General features: G+C 42.9%; 4 protein-coding genes across 6 annotated transcripts; 3 read left to right on the forward strand and 1 right to left on the reverse strand.

The window, feature by feature from the left end:
* Positions 1-542: 542 nt before the first annotated feature.
* On the forward strand, positions 543-8,204 carry LOC105909659 (NTPase KAP family P-loop domain containing 1). Its single transcript, XM_031572913.1, has 5 exons — positions 543-582; positions 2,039-2,095; positions 5,839-5,967; positions 6,214-7,955; positions 8,193-8,204. Exons 1-5 carry the CDS (start codon positions 543-545, stop codon positions 8,202-8,204), a joined length of 1,980 nt encoding a protein of 659 aa, XP_031428773.1.
* A 961-nt stretch (positions 8,205-9,165) lies between these two features.
* Positions 9,166-10,293, reverse strand: LOC122133174 (biogenesis of lysosome-related organelles complex 1 subunit 3-like). Its single transcript, XM_042708755.1, has 2 exons — positions 10,219-10,293; positions 9,166-10,010 (listed from the first exon to the last, which is right to left on the reverse strand). Exon 2 carries the CDS (start codon positions 10,002-10,004, stop codon positions 9,414-9,416), a length of 591 nt encoding a protein of 196 aa, XP_042564689.1. The 5' UTR covers positions 10,005-10,010; positions 10,219-10,293; the 3' UTR covers positions 9,166-9,413.
* A 55-nt stretch (positions 10,294-10,348) lies between these two features.
* Positions 10,349-13,482, forward strand: si:ch211-116o3.5 (uncharacterized protein LOC325902 homolog). 2 transcript variants are annotated; one of them, XM_042708756.1, is made up of 4 exons: positions 10,349-10,455; positions 11,407-11,863; positions 12,325-12,582; positions 12,802-13,482. In XM_042708756.1, exons 2-4 carry the CDS (start codon positions 11,446-11,448, stop codon positions 13,389-13,391), a joined length of 1,266 nt encoding a protein of 421 aa, XP_042564690.1. In that variant the 5' UTR covers positions 10,349-10,455; positions 11,407-11,445; the 3' UTR covers positions 13,392-13,482. The 2 variants fall into 2 exon arrangements, with proteins under 2 accessions (XP_042564690.1, XP_042564691.1); XM_042708757.1 differs by having other exon boundaries at positions 11,407-11,857.
* Positions 13,483-14,963: 1,481 nt separating this feature from the next.
* Positions 14,964-17,634, forward strand: trappc6bl (trafficking protein particle complex subunit 6B, like). Of its 2 annotated transcripts, XM_042708759.1 has the most exons (7): positions 14,964-15,117; positions 15,528-15,619; positions 15,854-15,921; positions 16,083-16,200; positions 16,306-16,389; positions 16,502-16,595; positions 17,507-17,634. In XM_042708759.1, exons 2-7 carry the CDS (start codon positions 15,530-15,532, stop codon positions 17,536-17,538), a joined length of 486 nt encoding a protein of 161 aa, XP_042564693.1. In that variant the 5' UTR covers positions 14,964-15,117; positions 15,528-15,529; the 3' UTR covers positions 17,539-17,634. The 2 variants fall into 2 exon arrangements, with proteins under 2 accessions (XP_042564693.1, XP_042564692.1); XM_042708758.1 differs by lacking the exon at positions 14,964-15,117 and having other exon boundaries at positions 15,298-15,619.
* The last annotated feature ends 1,551 nt before the right edge of the window (positions 17,635-19,185 follow it).

Below are 19,185 nucleotides of genomic sequence, written 5' to 3' on the forward strand. Positions count from 1 at the left end.
CACGTCTTGCACAGTGACTCTACCGTGCCTTCCGTGTGTGTGTGTGTGTGTGTGTGTGTGTGTGTGTGTGTGTGTGTGTGCCGTCTTCTTCTCGAGGGATTTAATTTGACTGTCTCACCTGGTTCCGCGCAGTGGCATACAAAATTGTAAAAGTGGGGTGGGGAAGGAAGAAGGTGGGGATGGGGACAGGAGTTTACCTCAAAATCCCATTATTCCACAGAATCACGAACACTCCCCTTGGACTGATGAGAACCCCTAGCAACAGCCACGTGGAAGTGGCGGCAGGCCAACAGTGCCCCCTGGAGGAAGACACTGAAACTACAGGCTTGTCAGCACCATACCAACCCACACTCCCATTTTGAAATACAAGATGTCTTCCCACAGTGTGACCCTGTGTGTTGTGTGGAATGTAGAGGATATGTACTCACCGGGAAGAAATGCTATCAATAATTAGATAACAATCTGTGATATAGTCATACCATTACCGTCTCTACTCAGGCGCGTTTCAAGCAACTCTGGGGGCCCCAGGCAAAAGTCTGAGCATGGACCCCCTGACCCCCAGCATCTACACATCTACAAGGGGTATCCATTCAAGCAAAACCTTTTATTTATTTAAGTAAGGAGGAGAGTGCATACTATACGTGATGTAGTGACTGCCATGTTTGGGCATGTAGACTTCATGAGCAGAGCAAGAGGTGAAACGTGAAGGAACTGATGTAAATAAATTATTATATATTAATTATAACAATTCAAAATGTGTTTGTGTGTGTGGACACCTTATACAGAATAAAAGGTCAATCATCTTCCTATCGGGATAAACTGTGGAGACATGAAGTCCTACTTATTGGGACAGAAAAACTTCTTAAAAAATCTCCTTCAGAGAGAAAATAGCATAGTTGTATTTGGTCTGCTAGCTTTAAAAACAGGTTTTATGTCTATTGGTTTGTAGAGAACAATGCCATCTACCAATAGGCCTATTTTTAAGATTTTTATGAAAATCTTAATCTACAGCCTTGGATACATCCTAGGTTATGCTAAAGCTTGTAAACAGTGAACAACCATATTACATACAAAAGGAATATCTGCTATTTATGCATTAAAAACAGATTATTAGAAACAGCTGACGGTGTAGGAAATAACTAGTGCTGTCAAACGATTAAAATATTTAATCGCGATTAATCGCATTTATGTCATAGTTAACTCAAAATTAATCGCGATTAATCGAAATTTTTTATCTATTCTAAATGTCCCTTCATTTATTCATTTTTTCCATCATTTTATTTTTATTTTAATGCCCTTATCAACATGGAAAAGTGGATTGGCTTGCTTTATGCAAATGTTTTATTTTATTGAAAACCAACATTGCCAAACAGGGCGGTACAAAATAAAATTAGAAAGTACACATTTCAGGTAAACAAGGACTGAGCCTATAGTGCAGTTAAACCATGGCTTAATATTTCATTTGTTACTAGTTTGCTGGGAACATAGCAGTCAGGCCTCTTATTTCAGAAACAATTAACCGTAACAGTTAGGTTACCAATAAAAGGTAAGCCTACTACTTCTTTGCTTTCAGCCAGCTGCCTGTTGACATTTTCAGACAACAGTGAAGCTCGCTTCTTTTGCACAACAAAACTTTTAAAAGTTAACTTTCCATTCAGAAGCTTTTTATCATCCATTTCGCCGTATCGCGCTCACCATTCACTCAAACCGTAACGTTAGCCTACTACACAGTTTGCGAGGCCAAAAAGAGCGTTAATCTAAAAAAAAGAATAAAATTATTATTTTTTTTTTTTTTAAATCGCGTTAATCTCGCGATAAAAAAATGAACGGCGTTAAAATGCGTTTGCGTTAACGCCGTTAATAACGCGTTAAACTGACAGCACTAGAAATAACCCATAGCAGCCACAACATTAATGCCAACTCCTTACAAAACACCTGGCAAGCTAAATAGCATGCACTCATTATTGTCTCCTGCACAAAATCGTGGATTTCAATGAGGGGATTCTCACAAAATGTGTCGTTTGCTGCCGTCCTCCAGGGGCCCCCACCAGCTCCTCGCCCCAGGCTATGGCCTCCTTTGGCCCCCAGTATACTGGTCAGACAGGCATGTATTTATTTATCACACATCCAGGCCTCCTGGTAATAGACAAAGACGTCACCCGTGAATCTGTGCAAGGATGAGACAAAAATAAGCGCTCTGCTGTATCTGCGTGCACAGTGACAGAGTCGAATCTGGGTCAAGGCAGGGAGTTTCTCAGAATGGTGTTAAAATGTCCTCCATTCCTGTGACTTCTATGGTTAGTGCGGTGCATTACGGCTTTGGTGTGAGAGCTGATGGACGCACATATACTTACATCCATGCATGCATTATGTTGAAGGTAAGAGATAGAGAGTAGAGGAAACATGTACACACACACATACACACACACACACACACACACAGAAAACATGCACACACACAGAGAGAGAGAGAGAGAGAGAGAGAGAGAGAGAGAGAAAACATGTACACACACACAGAGAGAGAGAGAGAAAGAGAGAGAGAGAGAGAGGGACAGAGAGAGAAAAACATGTACACACACACACAGAGAAACATTGCGCACACACACAGACACACACACAACGGCACTAAGAACATGTGTCATTCTGAGTAGTTTGTAGGACAAATACAAATCATTTTCTCTTTGTCATATCTAAAAATCTAGGTCATTCTAGGACTTTTGTATTTTACTAAAGATGTATCTATAAAGATGCAAGTATTTATACGGGTACCTTTCATGTTTTCTATCTTGTCTAAGATATGAGTCCACACTTCCTTTCAAAAACACGTGGGATTCACCTGACACCTCATCAAGAACACCCCCACTGACCGTGTTTTTCAATCCAATACCAAGAAACTTCAAACGGCAGAACAGCTCTTATCCTTCCTCTGTTTTCAGGATACTACACTGAGGGGGATTTAATACTAGTTTCTCTTCCAGAGAATTAAACAGCTGTATTAATATAACCTGCCCCCCCCCCCCCCCCCCCCCCCCACACACACACACACACACACAGATCCCCAGGCTCCACGTGTATGGTAAAGCACTATATGAAGAATAAGGGCTGGATGGAGACACAGTAAATTATATAATATAATCTCATATACATTCACACTGGAGGGTACAGAGAACACCTTTTCTGATCCCAAGATTGTCCAGATATGCCTGCATTACATTACCGCACGAGATGAGGAGAGACGAGGAGAGACGAGGAGAGGAGAGGAGAGGAGAGAAAAGTGAAGTGCTTTAAAAAAGCTCCATTTTAAGTGCACTGCTCCTGAGGTGTTTTGTAAACTGCCTATTGCTCATGAAAGGTGAACAGCCAGGCTCTCTGGGTTGTTTTCATTTGTAGGCTTATGAAATGGCAGCTAAACAAGGTAAATGACTCGTGCAAAAGGCCAAGCATATTGCAGGTGCTTCTTTAGGGCCGTCTGTGCCCTGCATTTGCATTTACATAAGTCATTTGGCAGGGGCTTTTATCCAAAGCAACTCACAAGTGAGGTCCAATGCAGGAAAACAGCTTTTGCAAATAGCAAAAGGGAGAAAATGTTGAGAGCAAAGTGCAAGTGAAAGAGGTAGTGTTAAGGCTTTTTATTCTTATTATTTATTTTATAATTTATAATTTATTTAATGAGAGTTCATTAAGGAGTTTGGTTTTCAGCTGCCAGAGGACTGCCACAGAGCGTGTGGAGAAAAGCAGCTCGTTCTCCTTTCTGCAGGAGCACTGAGGCGGAAAGAAAAAGCATTTTGCCTCTCCCCTGTTGGGCTTTTTGATATAAAAAACATGTCCGTGGTCATGTCATAAAGGTGTATTGACACACAGTTTTTGCGGGTACAGCAGGTTGTCGCACAGGGTAGGAGCTGAAATGCACAAGTTCTCTTCTGTGTGACCAGCTGAAATGCACCCAACAGGGAAGTGACACGGTTTGGTTCTCCTGTGCAAAAAAAAAAACAAAGGCAATGCAGGGAAAGAGCTACTGTAGATGGCTAATTCGTGCAGTGACAGGACAGCATTAGTCACGGAGATAACACTGTGAAATCAGAAGGAAATGACATTCAGACGCTCTCTGGAGTCTCTCTCAGTGAGGCAGCTCAAGGCCTGGAAACCGATCCCCATCACTTTTAATGAGATGGATACTTTAATGTGCGCATACCCTTTCGTTACTGGATGAAAATGCCTTGACACAGCATCTGGTAGCAGCAGGTGTACATACCACCACCCTTTCCCTCTGAATATATGCAATGACATTTACAAATCCAAAATGAGAAGGAGAGATCGTGGTAAGGTGATATTGTCATATGTTTTGGTGTTATGGATCTGCTGAATGTTTCTGGATGTCTTCTGAATACAAGTGCTGAGGTTTGCAGTAGCAGGTTTAAGAAATGGACTAAACCAGAGCCCATATAGCTCCAGTCTCCTAACCCTGTCCTCCAGCAGTTCTCTCCCATGTTGTTAAACGTGCCCTGATTTTATTATGTATTCTTTACTGTGGCAATGTGTAAGTTTGTACCTATACAAACATTTACAATGTACAACTATTTTCAATGTGTGTCTTCAGCGGGTGTGGAAAAGAACCTGCCTGGAATGCCTCAAAGATACAAATCAGTGATCCGAAGCCCAAGATATCTTATGTGTAATATACACATGCATCATGTTGTGGGTGCAAACACCATTCATGTTGTTGGTCTGAACAGGACAGAGTTGCCGAGCTGCCGGGTAATTGACTGTGCGCTGAACAGCCATCAGACACACTCACTCGGTAAGAAATCCATTTCTTTTTTCAATTGAAATGCATGTCAGACGTGGATTAGAGCACGGGCGTTGGTGAGGTTGGAGGGGATGATCTTAACACAGATCTGCTGCTGGTCGGACTGTGGTGCATTAGGGTTTCAAAGAGCTAGCTGTTTATGTGCAACTTAGCGAAGCTGTTCATGAGGAACCACACGATTTCTTGTCTTATCTGATCTTGACACATATCAAATTATATGAGGCAGCATCAAAGATAACCTCAGCGCCCCTAGATATCAATATCACTGCCTCTCCCATGTAGGAGAGATTTATATATTTTCCCCCAATATGTAATAGTATCTTTCTTATTCAGAGACCTTTCATGCAGACTCTGTGAGGTGAGAAACACGGGTTGATGGTGTTCATTTGCCACTGATTGGCTTTAATTCCCATAATGCAAGAGTAAATTGGTCCCAAGACAAACTTGAGTGGGTGCACAGGATTTGCTTTCCTCTCGCACCGTGATTCCTTTCTGCACAGTTCCCCATCATTGGACTCAAATGTGTTTATCCTCCTTTATTGCAAATGCAAATTACCTAAATGTGGTCCCTTTTTTGCTCAATAATGTGGGTTTGCTTTTGTTTGCTGTTATAGGAAACCAAATTACGAACCCTGAAGAGCCGTTTTCTTTCAAAATGAACCAAAAAGGTACATACCTATTATTTTGAATTACATTTCTCATAGTTTTGCCAGTTTTTAATTAATTAAAATATAGTAATAATATAATGTATTATGTATTATATCATTGACCTTCCAAATACCCTACTCCTTTAAATCATTCTACTACTGATTCAGTGGAGTACAATAGGCCTGTGGCGGTCCTAGCATTTCAATGACAAAGCACTGCAATTTGCATGGATAGAACATGTTTGAAAGAGAAACCAATGTTTCATGTTGTGTAAATGATCTGTTCAGTGACTTGAAACTGCTTTAATTTGCTGGTGTGCAGTGGCAGCCTCTGATCAAATCAGCTGTGATGTGCACCCAATAATTTCCCCCCTGCCTCAGCAGGAGCCGTCCTTGATGATGTCTACGCGTACGGCCTGTCCAGGGCCTTGATTAAGGTGGCGCCTCCTGCCACGGTGGGGCTGTTCTCCAACTGCCCAGGACGGACCGAAACCGTGCTCAAGAAAATAAGGAGTGAGAACCTCTGCTAGCCCTTAGTGGGATTCTTCAGCCAGCCTCTTTGATATGTCAACATTGATTGTTTGTCTGTTGTCATGCCATCTGGGGTGTATTGACTTTGTTCGTCTGTTCTTTGAATGCTCGCTTCAGTTGGCATATTTCTGTGATCTCTATGAGTTTGGCTTGAAAGTGACGGTATGTTGTTTTTCCATCCCTTTCTTTTTCTTCTCTACTTTTGGACGTCTTCCCTCCGTCCCCAAGCTTGCATGAACAGGGAGGCCGAATGGAGGGAGAAAAAGCACAAAGGCGACAGGCCAAAACCATCTTCCGGGAATATTCTCTCCCTCCTCCTCTCAATCGTCTTCCTGCGGCCTGTGTGGAGCGAGGAAGAGGAGCAGAGGAGGAAGAGGGTGAGGTGGATTTTTGTGCGGTTCAGTGCCTGGCACTATGCGGGCAGCGACAAGCTTTGGGCGGGTTTGGTGATTCGCCTCTTTAAGGCCATCCAGAAGGACTTGGGGGAAATCCCCCTGTCTGTTTATAGAGCCACCCAGCACCCCTACCCAAAGAAGATCCAGAGAGGAAGTCAGCCCAGCTGGAAGTTTCAGAAGTTCCTCTTTTTGCCGCTTTGGACAGCGGTGCTGCTTGCAGTCACCATGAGCGTCGGGGCAAGCATCGTGCTCTACAGGTCTGGCTTCCGAATGAAAGACGAGAGTAAGCTCAGCTGGACAACGCTCCTGGAGTCCGTAGCCATCGGAGCCGTTGGCCTCCCCACCATGGCAGGTTTGCGCTTCTTCTTACATATATTCAAAAACCATTTCTACAGCCAAGGCAGCAACATCCTGAAACAGATGAACAGCACAACTGTCAGTGATCAGCTGGGGTTTATGAACAAGGTCAGAAAAGAGGTGGCTGTCTTGGTGGACTACATCCACTTCATGGAGATCTTTGAGCAAAGGAAGGTGCGAGTGGTTCTGGAGATCACCAATCTGGATCGCTGTAGCCCAGATAAAGTGATTCAGACGCTAGAAGCCATAAATATCCTGCTGGCAGGTGAGAGCGTGCCGTTCGTTTCCATACTGGCTGTAGATCCAAGGGTTATCGTGAAGTGTTTGGAGAACTCATTTTTGTTTTCACAGGCGAACGGCTACGAGTTTCTGAATCAAATAGTTACCCTGCCGTTCAACTTGCCTGAAATGTGCATCAAATCCAAGTGCTTGGCTTTCAGAACACTTGCCAACAGTCATCTTGAAGTGTTCACAGTCGAGCCGGAGGTGAGTGATGACACCGAGACTGTGAAAAGGTCTGGGCAGCTGTCTGTGCTAGTTCACACAGACAGCACAGTCCCTTTTATTGATAAAACTAAATGGGACGAAGCGGCTCTGGAGGTGGCACTGACATGGGAGATCTGGGCGAAGAAAGTAAAAACAATCACCCAGGAGGCTTTAGAATTTATATACGATGAGAACAAACTGCTGCACACTTACCTGTCAGGAAACAGTGTACATATGAGACGAATCATCAATTCAGTACGTGTCTCTGTGATTATTATGGAGGCCGTGTACAATGGCAAGGCTCTGGCTTCAGATATCTCTGCCTGGGTGGTTCTCGCCAATAATTGGCCATGCCGACTGAGCTGGATCCTGCAGTGTGTAGAGGACTGGAAACAGAGGGCCGATATGGACGAGACTCTCGGAGAGCTGAAACCATCTAAACCGCTTTGGGAGGTCTTCACAGAGTCCAGCCAAGAACTACAAGAACTCAGCAGCTGTCTAAAATGCATTCTGGAACAGGACGGGGACCCAGAACTGTTCGAGAGGTTCCTAAAAGTGGATTTTAGATTCACAGTCGGGGAGGTGGTGAGGTTTAAGCCATGCACGGTCAACCTTGACCACTCCATCAAAAAGGAATTGGCAAGATTGAGAGAGAACAGACAGAGAAATATCACAACCAAGCTCCAGATGGGTCACATTGGCAACATGCGCACAGAAGACATTTGCATTGAGGTGAGAATGTTTTTTTCATTGTTGATTCATGTTCATTATGACTACAAATGTATTAGCCAAATGACTGTGCTCTAGTTGATGGTACTATTTGTGCTTTTTTATTATTTTTATATTCTGATAGCGTTGCTGTGCAGCTGCGTTTACGTTTTCCTTTTTATTTCACTTCTTACCCTCCGGCCTTTATTTGTGAATGAATGTCTGTGTTGAATCCATAACAACACGCCCCTTCACACATAGTTGTCTTCTTGACATTCCTAAACAAATCATGAAATCCCATTGAAAAATGCATCTCATTTCTTTGAAGATGGAGAGGTTGAACCTTCCCGTGAAATATCAGAAGTTGCTGAAGGCCAGTCGACTGGATGGGGCAGCCTTGGCTCATGGGAATGAAGACGAAATAAAACAAATCCTTCAGATGACTTCACAGGAGTGGGGTATCCTCCACCGACACCTGATGGGACTGACAACATAAACACTGAAATAAAAGTACAGTATTCACACGATTGTATTTGCACACATGGCCCGTACTTCATTACATCATTAAGAAAATGAGGGAAAGTTGTCTTCTTCCATACATGGACAGCATCCATCCATCTTTCTTCATTACAACACTAATGCTAAGCTAAATTCTGAGGTAAACAACATTGCACACTGTGAAAAAAAAGTCTTTCCTCAGCTCTGTAATCAACATGTAACAGTGTGAACCGTGCATCTGCATGAACTAATCATCTTTAAATCTTTAAAGAGACAGCAATGTCCGCGTGCCAATTGCTTCACAGGCAGACTGATGGGACACAATGGACTACTGTAGTGGGTAAATATGGCAGATGTTCAGAAAGAGCTGCTTGTTAGTTAATTTCAAGTTCACATATTTAATTTTCTCTTCAGTTCAGAGGTTCACAGAGAGTGATCAGCAGCTGTCAAAGAGCTCAGAGATCAGACTGACTTCCCTCTCCATCTATTTATTTATTAAAGTGCCATGATGTGGTTTGATTAAGCCGAGATGATATGCTTAATGTAGCTTTGTCAAGGATGCATCCCTGATATATCAGACAGAAACGATTGTTTTGAAGTGCAAAACATCATAAAGCAAACATTAGTTTCCGGTTCAAGAAGTTAAAGTTTGGCATAACAAAATCAATAATTGTACCATGACTGCATACATTACTTTTCAGTTTTATTTATATAGATGAATTGTAGACGGACATACTGTATATATGCCTCTGATCACATAAATAAAGATCAACCCAGCATAGACAGTAGGGTCTGCCTCCTATGCATAACCAGCACTGTCCATTCAAGATATCTGTGTGAATTATAGACAGCAAGACAATCAGATCAATGGCATTTAGCTCACTTGTGCATCCCATTACTTAGAATTGTCTGCCATTCATTTCGCGGTCCAGTAAAGGGCAGTTAATCGGGTAAAAAAAAACTGTAAAGGAAATGCATTGAACACTATTGTCCTGGCACAGATGCTGGTATTGTGATATCAGGAAGAAGATTACAACTCGTAATAATTTCAATCTTTTCAGAGACAGACTTGAGATCCTCCAGAATGAGACGGATGCTGTGAGAAGCATTAATTATGCCGCTTTGGGAGGTGTTGAGGCTTGCAGTGGCCAGCCGTACGTCCTTAGTAGCGTTCTGGTAAACCTGTCGAAAAGTCTGTGACACATCGGTGCAAAGGCGTCCGTTGCTTTCTTGGAGCTTCTGTTGGAGGAGAGAGCTCTCTTGGCCGCTCAATTCCAGCCTCATCAAGGATTCCTTCTCCGGGACTGGTGCGAAATCAGGCGTGGATCTCACCACAATAAGTGGAGGTAACTCCGAGCGCAAAGATTGCACATTTTCAGAGCTGACAGCATACGCGACCTTGCAGGCTTTCTCAACTTCCCCTTCGCTGTCCGTCTCCGATGCTTCCCCGGGAACTTTGAGACCTGAGGCAGATGGGTGTACTGGAGTCAGGGACGTAATGTAAACCTCGTCATCAGAATCAGTTTCAGATGCTTCTCCTTGCACCACGATCTTGAATTTGTTGCTTGCCATCATGCAGTCCTGAAAATGAAATGAAAGGAGATTAAAATCCGCTGGTATCAACAACGATGACTTGGTAGCTGGCTTGCTAACTTTAGCTAATCAAAGTACCAAAAATGAGTTTTCGACATAACATATAGCAAGAGAAAACATTGGCTCGTAAAACAGGTATTCAAACGTTTGCATTAAAGAAAGACAGGCACTTCGTTTTAAAATAATAATTAGTTACCTTTTGAGAGAGGTTGAATCACAACTTCAGTTAACAGGAGTCATGTGAATGGGAAATAAACTTCCTGTTGTACATAGACACTTGACCAATGACCGCTGGGTTTATGTACCATGTGACCAGAAATATGAACACAAACCTTAGTCACATGATCAAGACGTAAACATGAGCTACCTGACGCAGGCCAAATGCTGCTACATGAATTGCGGTGAAGAGAGAAGATGTTTTTAATATATTACAGTAAGTTCTAAAAATTATTTCACCTATGTGAGTGCATAAAATGGATTCATATTCATATAATTTAAAGATAATGCACAATGTCTTCGTAGAATGGAAGCTGAAGCAGTTAGCAACTGCTAGCTGCATAGCCCAAACCTCCTCAGTGGCAGTGGAGAATTCCAAGTTATCAGCGTCCTATCTTCATAAATATGAAATAACTGCCGAAACCTGTTGACTCACTGTTAGCTGCATTTAAAGACAGCATTTTACAGTTGTGCCACATCATACATGTGAGGCGAGAGAGATGTCTGTTTAAAACCAGAGAAAATATCTGCAGTGCAAGACCACTGGAGCGATTCAAATCAATAAACTACCCACAGGCTGCCGTCGCATTCGCTCCCTCATATCAGAACAGCTGATTGCTTTGATGTCTTTGTTGGTAGTTTTCTTATTGTTTTCAAGTCAGATTTCATTAGAACTAATCTTTGTACAAGTCAACTTGTGATGAATAATGTCTTGGTATTTTGGGAAGCACCATCTTTACTTTGTAGTCTTGTACAATCTCCCCACATCCTTAAATATATCATGCTCATATGTGAACATATCCACCATGTTAATGGTACACAAAATCAATTGAATAACTTTTGAATATGTAAACAACATGCACATAGCATTTGACACCACTGGCAACCATTACAAATGTGGTATAATGAGTGACACTACACTGGGGTGACATGATACCTTGTGCAGCATACAATAATAACGTCATTCTCTTGGTAAAAGAACAAGCTTGTATTATACTGCACATTTTCTGCATCTTCAGGTAAATGCACACATTATCTCTACAGAATAAAAATTAAAATAAAAAAGAGACCCTCTTATTCTACATATACCACATTTGTCAAAAGGCATTCTTGCAGGACAGCTGTTTCTGTTGTTACTTATCAGATGATGCATGTTTCGTGTTCACAGTGTTGTGGCCCAGGGGCTTCTAGCCCTACTAGGCAGACCATGAACCTTGGCGAGAGGCGGCCCAACAAGTGGTGGACGGAGACGGACACGTTCGCCATGCTGACACTGATCGAGCAGCTGGACCTGGTGCACGAGCTGGACAAGAAGCGCCAGCGCAACGACTCGCACTTCCGCCGGCTGCGCCACAGCCTGGCCAAGCGCCACATCCACTTCACCGTCAACCAGATCCGCAACCGCTGGAAGAGCCTCAAGCACAAGTACCGTAAGATCAAGACGGCCAGCTACCGCAGCCCTGCCGCACGCCTCTCCGCCATGGAGTCCTTCCGCTACTTCCGGATGCTGGACCGCATGCTGGCCCACAGGCCCAAGGCTGACACCCCCGAGGAGGGCTCGACAGGAGGGCATGACATGGTGGTGCTCACCCCCTCCGACCTGGAGGACCACACTGACAGTACTGGTGCCAAATCTTTGTCTGTCATTGTGCTCCATGCATGAAGTAACGTGTCTCTAACTCATTTTGATCTGCTATTAGTGTCTCTCTTACCCCCAACCCCTTATCTAATTTGCTTCTTATTTATTCATAAGCATGGTTTGGAAGAGCTCTAATTTGAATCATAATGGTGCAACATTAAAAATGCTTGCTTTATTAGTTCAGACCTTACTTGCCCATCATGCTATTAGGTGGCATTAGCACAGTAACAACAAAGACACTAATTATTCTAGTAGCTAATGTGGAATGGGTCTGGTGTAGATCAGGGTCTCATCTGTTCCATAGTTTGTTGTTATTTGGGCTGCTTCTTATTAGCTGACAATGATGTGCCATTCAAGTTAAAGTATAACAGAAGTGTTGTGTGGCCCACGTTTGCTTTTATTTTGAAGGGCTTGTTCTTTCAGCTGATGTCATTTCCTGTCTCTCAGGTGATGTGACTCCTGCCCCCTGGCATGACCCCCTAATCCCAAAACTGGAAAGTGACGATGAGGTGAAGCCAGACCCGGACGAGACCCCGAGCCTGGACGAACCGGGCTGGGCCGTGAACGGGATGGACGAGGTGATGACCCTGGGGCTGTCTGGGGAGTACCTGGGCTCGGTGAAGGCCGAGCCCATCCCCTCCTCCTCCTTGCATAATCTGGAGGGTGCCAGGGAACCAACTAGCTGTAGCTCAGAGGAGTTTCAAGGTGAGGACAGAGCCGCCAGCCAGTGGTGGTGAGAAAAAATATACTCTCAGTTGTTAATTCTGGTATTGTTTTATGGTTTTGTGTATCTAATAGGAATGTTGTCACATTGGTATATCTGTTGTTGTTTGGTATATCTGTTGGTCTGTCACACGTCTCTTTCTAGATCTGAAACTTGTACATTTTGCCTTCACGTTCCTCTTCTTCTGGCTTTTCCCTCAGGCACTTGCGAGGACACCAGCAGCCTCATCCTTCAGCAGCTGACCATCCTGAACCACCAGCTGAGCGAGCAGCTGGCCGAGCAAAGGGCCTTCCACTGCAGCATGCTGGGAATGATGGACCGGCAGATCGAGGTGCTGGAGCAGCTGTCCAGCTTCACGCGCAGCCAACAGGAGGCCAAGGCAGCCAACACCACCGTCACCGCCACCGCCACCGTCTCCAACGTGACCGACGACGACTGCCTGAGCCGAAGGGTCCACGATGTCCTTCTGCGCATGGAGAAGAGGAACGTGGGGCAGCCCCTGTCCTTGGAGACACCACCGACGCCATGTTTGTCCAAACCCTCCCCCTCAGCAGAGCCCCCCGCGCCTCCCTCCTGGACCGTGTCACTCCTGGAGTCCTCGACCCGGCAGGAGTCCTCGGGCCTGGCCGACACGGACTCCGAAGCCGGCCCTAAAGAGGAGGCTCTGGTCGCCAGCGCAGATGTGGACACACCTGGCCTCGCCAAAGACTCCCAGCCAGAGAGGCAGTCCCCCTCCCCTAAGAAAGGTGCTCTGTTTAATGGCCTTCTGGACAGCTGCCAGGACCAGTGAGAGCTTGCTGCATCTGTGATCCAGCAAGTCCTCCTTGTATGGACTTACATTGATTGATATTTTTTCCTTTTCTCCAAAGTGGTCTTGTGCTGTTAAGGTACATTGATAAAGAAGTATGTAGACATAAAGGTGTGAGGCCTCGTAAGTCATTCGTTTTTTAGAAAACTGTGTTTTTTTTACATCTTCCATTACTTTTTAATAAGTTCTTGCCCTGATGTTTTAGTCAGTGGTAGTTTACTGTCTTACGGCGCGTGAAGACTTTATGAGGATTTTATTTTGAAGAGGTTTATTAATCTACTCCAGCTTTTTAATGAAAGGGTAACTAGAAATAGGTGGATCAAGCTACTCGCATTTCTTTAAAGTTAGCAAATATTTTGCAAATTTTTAATCATTAGTTTACTAAGAAGAATTTAAACCTCATCATGGTCTGTGTTAGAGATATCATATAGATCTTCAGGTCACGCTACAAAACTCCTGAAGAACAAATGTGCAATAATTTATTCATTCATCATCATGTTGTTATTATTATTATTATTATTATTAACATTATTATTATTATCAGAAAGTCTGTCATGAATACAATATTAGTTAACTGGGATTGATAGAAAAAGTAGGCCTGAGAAAAGAAATCTGACTGTATTTTCTTATAGAGCAGAAAACAGTATTAACACTAATGTTGTTTTGGTTCAGACCATATGATTCTCTTATTTTTCTGCCTTTGGTTTCAATAAGAGGGGGAATAGCTTTATGAAGGTTTTGTTATTTTAAAAGCTGTATGTACTTTCCCCCAGTCAAACGGATTCAGTATTTTAATGATTTAATGACGTTGTGTTTGAGACTAGTGTCTGTTTGTTACGGTATCCTTCCTAATGGTTGGAGATAACTGGTTGCAGTGTGCTAACAGATATTTACTTTTCTTGCTTTCATATTTGCCATGGTAATTTATCTAAGCTATTAGCCTGAAGCAATACAAATGTAATATTACTCTCTGAACTATGTGTGAAAGGTGCTAAATTATTTTCAATCGATGAATTGTTGGTTAGATGCTGCAGTTGAACCCTCTGGTGTATTTTGTCGGTTTGAAAATATTGAAAGCTTTTTTTCTCTATTGGTGAATTGAATTTAACATCCTGTATGTAGATGAGGGAAATGTGGGGACTGTAAATCTCATACATGAAAAAGAGTGAAGTGCATGTGGAACATCAGATGATGAGGATAGTCTGCAGTTAAGCAAACAACCTTAGTGCAAAAAAAAGATGCTAGTATTTGATGGAAGAGGCATGTGCTTGATGTAAATATGCAGATGAGTTTCATCTATACTTCCTAAAAGGTCATTGGATGACTCCTATTTATCCAATAATTCTTTAACAGATTGTGTTTTGCAGGTTGTTTCTCATAAAAGGTAATTAATAAATATCATTATTTTTTATATGAATCTATAAAAATGTGTGTGTTTGATTTGTATATACGACCACTTTCAGCACCATTTCCTTGATCTGTCGGTAGGTGGCGACAGGTGGACATGAACAATATTCTAGCCTACCCCAAAGCAGTAGGTGGCGATACGCCGGGGATCTTTTGTTTTGTTCATATGGGAAGGCATAGATTACTTCGGTTGTGACGTTTAGCTGTTTGCTAGTTGCAAGGCTTGTGTTATACAGCAAAACTGCAATATATATATATATATTTGTGCATGACTTGTTTATCGTTGCCATATCAGCATAAAGTGAGTATTAATACATTTTACCTAACCACTTTGTAAAAACTGACCTAGCTGCATACCCACAACCACAAACATTTGACATTCGAACCATTAAGCCAGCTATCAAAACGAGAGTCTTCTTGACAGGTTAGCTAGCTAGCAAAACAGTATCTTATTTGTATGGCTTGTCTTACTATCGTCTCAGTTTCGTGTTGTTAAGGCACGCTAATTCCATGGTTCATAGTCGGAGTAGAAGTTGGCCAACTGTTAGCTTGCTAACTTCACAGACGGTGCTCATGTTCACCTTAATTGCGAAAAACAGCTAATTGCGAAACCAACAGATGGCCATAGTTAATAGCTGGAGAGCCATATTTTCATAATTTCCTAATTATTTTACTTGCAGAAAATGTACATTAATGATGTTCCTCCTTTAGACATGGCAGATGACTCCCTCTTTGAATTTCTCCATATGGAAATAGTCTCTCATGTTTACAAGGAACATGAGTCCCGCGGAGATAACGATAAGGTAGCTATGACCTCTTCATACTCTGTCCATGAAAGAGAAAATGCAGGTGTGCACTGTTGATGTCTTTATTTAATGGACCGCTCCTCACCGCTGTACTATTTTACCCGACCAGATCTCTGTGGAGTGTGATTATTTTCGCATACTTTCATTATTTATTTTGTCGTGTTTGAGTTAAGTGTGTAAAATAATACCTCATGTATATATGTATAACTAAACTGAATATTCTCTTCTCAGGAGAGAGGCACTTGTGTCTCCTTATTAGAGCTCATGGGTTTCCGGGTAGGCCAAGGACTTATTGAGAGGTAATAAAAATGCCTTCTGTGAAACTACCATCAGATGGTTGCTTATGCGATGTAGTTTTTGAAATGTAAAGTAAATCTAATATGGAAATTCTTCTTTCAAGCTATTGCCACAGCATATACTCTCTAAAAAACACTTGTTGCCGTGTCCCCTTCAACTAAAGGTTCACAAAGGACACTCCTAGCTTCAAGGATGAGCTTGACGTTATGAAGTTTGTCTGTAAAGACTTCTGGACGAACATCTTCCGCAAGCAAATAGACAACCTACGAACCAATCACCAGGTGCATGTTTGCATCATAACTGCAGTCAGCAGTCTCGGAATATTCTTCACTACTACAAGAATGTGAATTGATCGTAACATTTTGTTTGATTCTGTTTCCACATAGGGCACATACGTCTTACAGGATAACCGGTTTACACTCTTGACGCCGCTGTCTAGTGGGAAACAGTACCTGGAGGAGGCTCCTAAAGTACGTCAGGAAACCTCAAGGCCCATGACATCATCATCAGGTTTACATCATTACCAAGCCCTGTGAATATATGGATCTGACCTCTGACCTCGCTTCTCCTCTTCTTCTGTAGTATCTGGCCTTCTCTTGTGGCCTGTTGAGGGGCGCGCTGTCTAACCTGGGTCTGGAAAGTGTGGTCACTGCAGAGGTCTCCCTCATGCCTGCTTGTAAGTGCCATCTGTGTGTGTGTCTCTCTCTCTGTGTGTGTGTCTCTGTCTGTGTGTGTGTGTGTGTGTGTGTGTCTGCTTGTAACTATTTATGTTTATGAACATCTCCCTGGCCAATCTGAAAATCAATAAACAAAGGCAAAGAGCCTGGTCGTTAGTCGCGGCTTAGGAGCGTTAGGCCTCTATTGATTAGAGTGATTAAGAGTGATTAGAGCGTTCTCTTGCTGATTGGTACTTTGGCTAGTGGCTTCCTTTGACAGCCCCATTCATGCTTCGTGTCTTCCTTCTGACCATAATGTTGCCTTCTGCCTTCCTCATTACTTTAAGATCTAATAAAACATTTAAGCTGAGTCATGGTTGTGCAGTTGTATGTCAAAGATAGGGCACCCATGTGCAAAAGGCGTGTTTAGTTGATTTTCAAGTGGAAAGTTGTGAACAGAACCCCCTACAGCAAACAGACATTTAAAAGGAAGAATTGCTTATATGTAATACTTAAGTTCTGTGAACAGATGAAGTAAAATTTGTGATGTTTTAGCCACAATCACCAAAAGTGTGTTTTTGCACATGCCACAATTACTGTTAAAATCTATTTTTTAAGTTAATGACCTAAACCTTTACAACATAAAAATGTGATGCCTCATTGTTGAACGTTTGTTTACTGCAGGGACTCTGTCCTTCTTTCCATTTAAAAAATCAACAGAACCCATCATTTTCACAGGGGTGCCAACACTTTAGCATACAGCTAATAATCAGTGACTGTATACAACAAAACAGCTTCAGCTTCAGCCTCCTCTTTACTCTGCTCTGATTGGCCAGCCTCCTCTTTACTCTGCTCTGATTGGCCAGCCTCCTCTTTACTCTGCTCTGATTGGCCAGCCTCCTCTTTACTCTGCTCTGATTGGCCCGTGCAGGTAAATTCCAGGTGGTGGTGCAGAAGATTTAGACGACCGTTGGGAGACCTCAGAATCCTCCCGTCCAGACTTCCCCTTCGCCCTCTACTATGAATGTCTACTTAAATGTCCTGAATGTTTACAAACCAAAGTAGTTTACAACATGTTATTTTTGATAAAGAGTCCACTCATAGTGGTCACCTTTTAGAACAAATTTAAAATCAGAAACCTGTGAAACATTGCCTTTTCTTTTTTTTTTTCGAACAGTGAGGTATGGACAAAGATGAACATTTGTATGTGTCTGCAGAAAAGCTGTTAGGCCATTGTGAAATCCTGTACAATCAAAGCTAGTGTCCTTACTAGATACCATTGAGTTTGTGAGATGTGACAGGTTTAAAGGTAATTGATGTACCAATGTGACAGATGTAATGTATTTATTTATTTTAAGACATTCCCCTCTACCTCTGGTTTTCTGTTTTTTTTTTTTTTTTTTTTTTTTTAAGAATGCATTTTCTTTTTATGAATTTGTTTAACAAACAGTTGGGTCAAATGATTTTAAACATTTAAGCCCACGGCTAAAATCAGGCATATGAAATAAGTTCCTGTGTTTACCACTAGAGGACGCTCTGTGTAGGTCTCTTCAGACTTGACTTGGATTGACTCAGAAGCCAGCTCTGAACTTAAGAATAGTGTTTTGTGCACTAACCTTCCATGTTTCATGAAACATTCTTTTCCTCACGAGTATAATATATATATTATATAGATATTATTCGTCGGTTTCCAAGGCGTCGTAGTCACCCCCCTCAGGTGTACCTTGTGAAAGGAGTGTAGTGTCTCCGTGGTTGTGTCATTTAGGATCACCCAGTGTAAACAACGCGTTGAGACGTGTTTTAACACTGCACAGTGAAAATGCTGTGCAAACGAAGGTGCTGGGGTTGACTCTCTTTTGTAGACACTTTAAACAGAAAAAGATAATGCCAACATATTAGAAGCAGAACAAAAAAAAAAAGAAAACCGCTTTTGCCCCACTAAATGGAACTTGACACCATGTGAAAAAGCAGCCTGATTTAGTTTTAATACCCAGAGTGTGATGTGTAGTTATGTGTGGTTCTATCCCGTCTGTGCCAAAACAGCTGCTCTTGCATGGGGAGGAGGGCTCTTCCTGTCAACACTTAGTCAGGGCTGGGAAGAAAGTTGTAAAGGTCACCGGCCCAATGTCTGCAGCACGCCCTCAACACAAACGTGTGGAGAGAAGGAGAAGAGAAAAAAACAAAACAACGGCATAGAGTTAGGAGGTGAAGGGGATGGTAGATTGAGATAGGGGTGGTGTGGTTGTGGAGAGGGGACTGATAGAGAGTGGTGTGTGTGTGTGTGTGTGTGTTTTTGTGTGTGGAGGGGAGGGAGGAGGGCTTGATAGAGGGAGGTGTGTGTGTGGAGGGGGTGAGGTGTGTCTGTGTGTGTGTGGGGGGGGGGGTTAGGGTTGTCCCAGTGCAGTTCCTTTTCAGCGCTGCCTGGTCCTTTGTGGAGGTACATAACTGCTCGGCTGCCCGGCCAGATCCCCAGCTGGTCCATTCCTCCTGAGTCGGGCCATAAAAGAAAAGTGCTGGAATGGACCAGGCAGGGCCGTCTGCATCTGAGAGCCCACTATGGCCGACATCAAACACTTCACCCCAGCCCCTCCACCCTACGCCTCCCACTCT

The sequence above is a fragment of the Clupea harengus genome, chromosome 9 (assembly GCF_900700415.2).
Source record: "Clupea harengus chromosome 9, Ch_v2.0.2, whole genome shotgun sequence".
Taxonomy (NCBI): Eukaryota; Metazoa; Chordata; class Actinopteri; order Clupeiformes; family Clupeidae; genus Clupea; species Clupea harengus.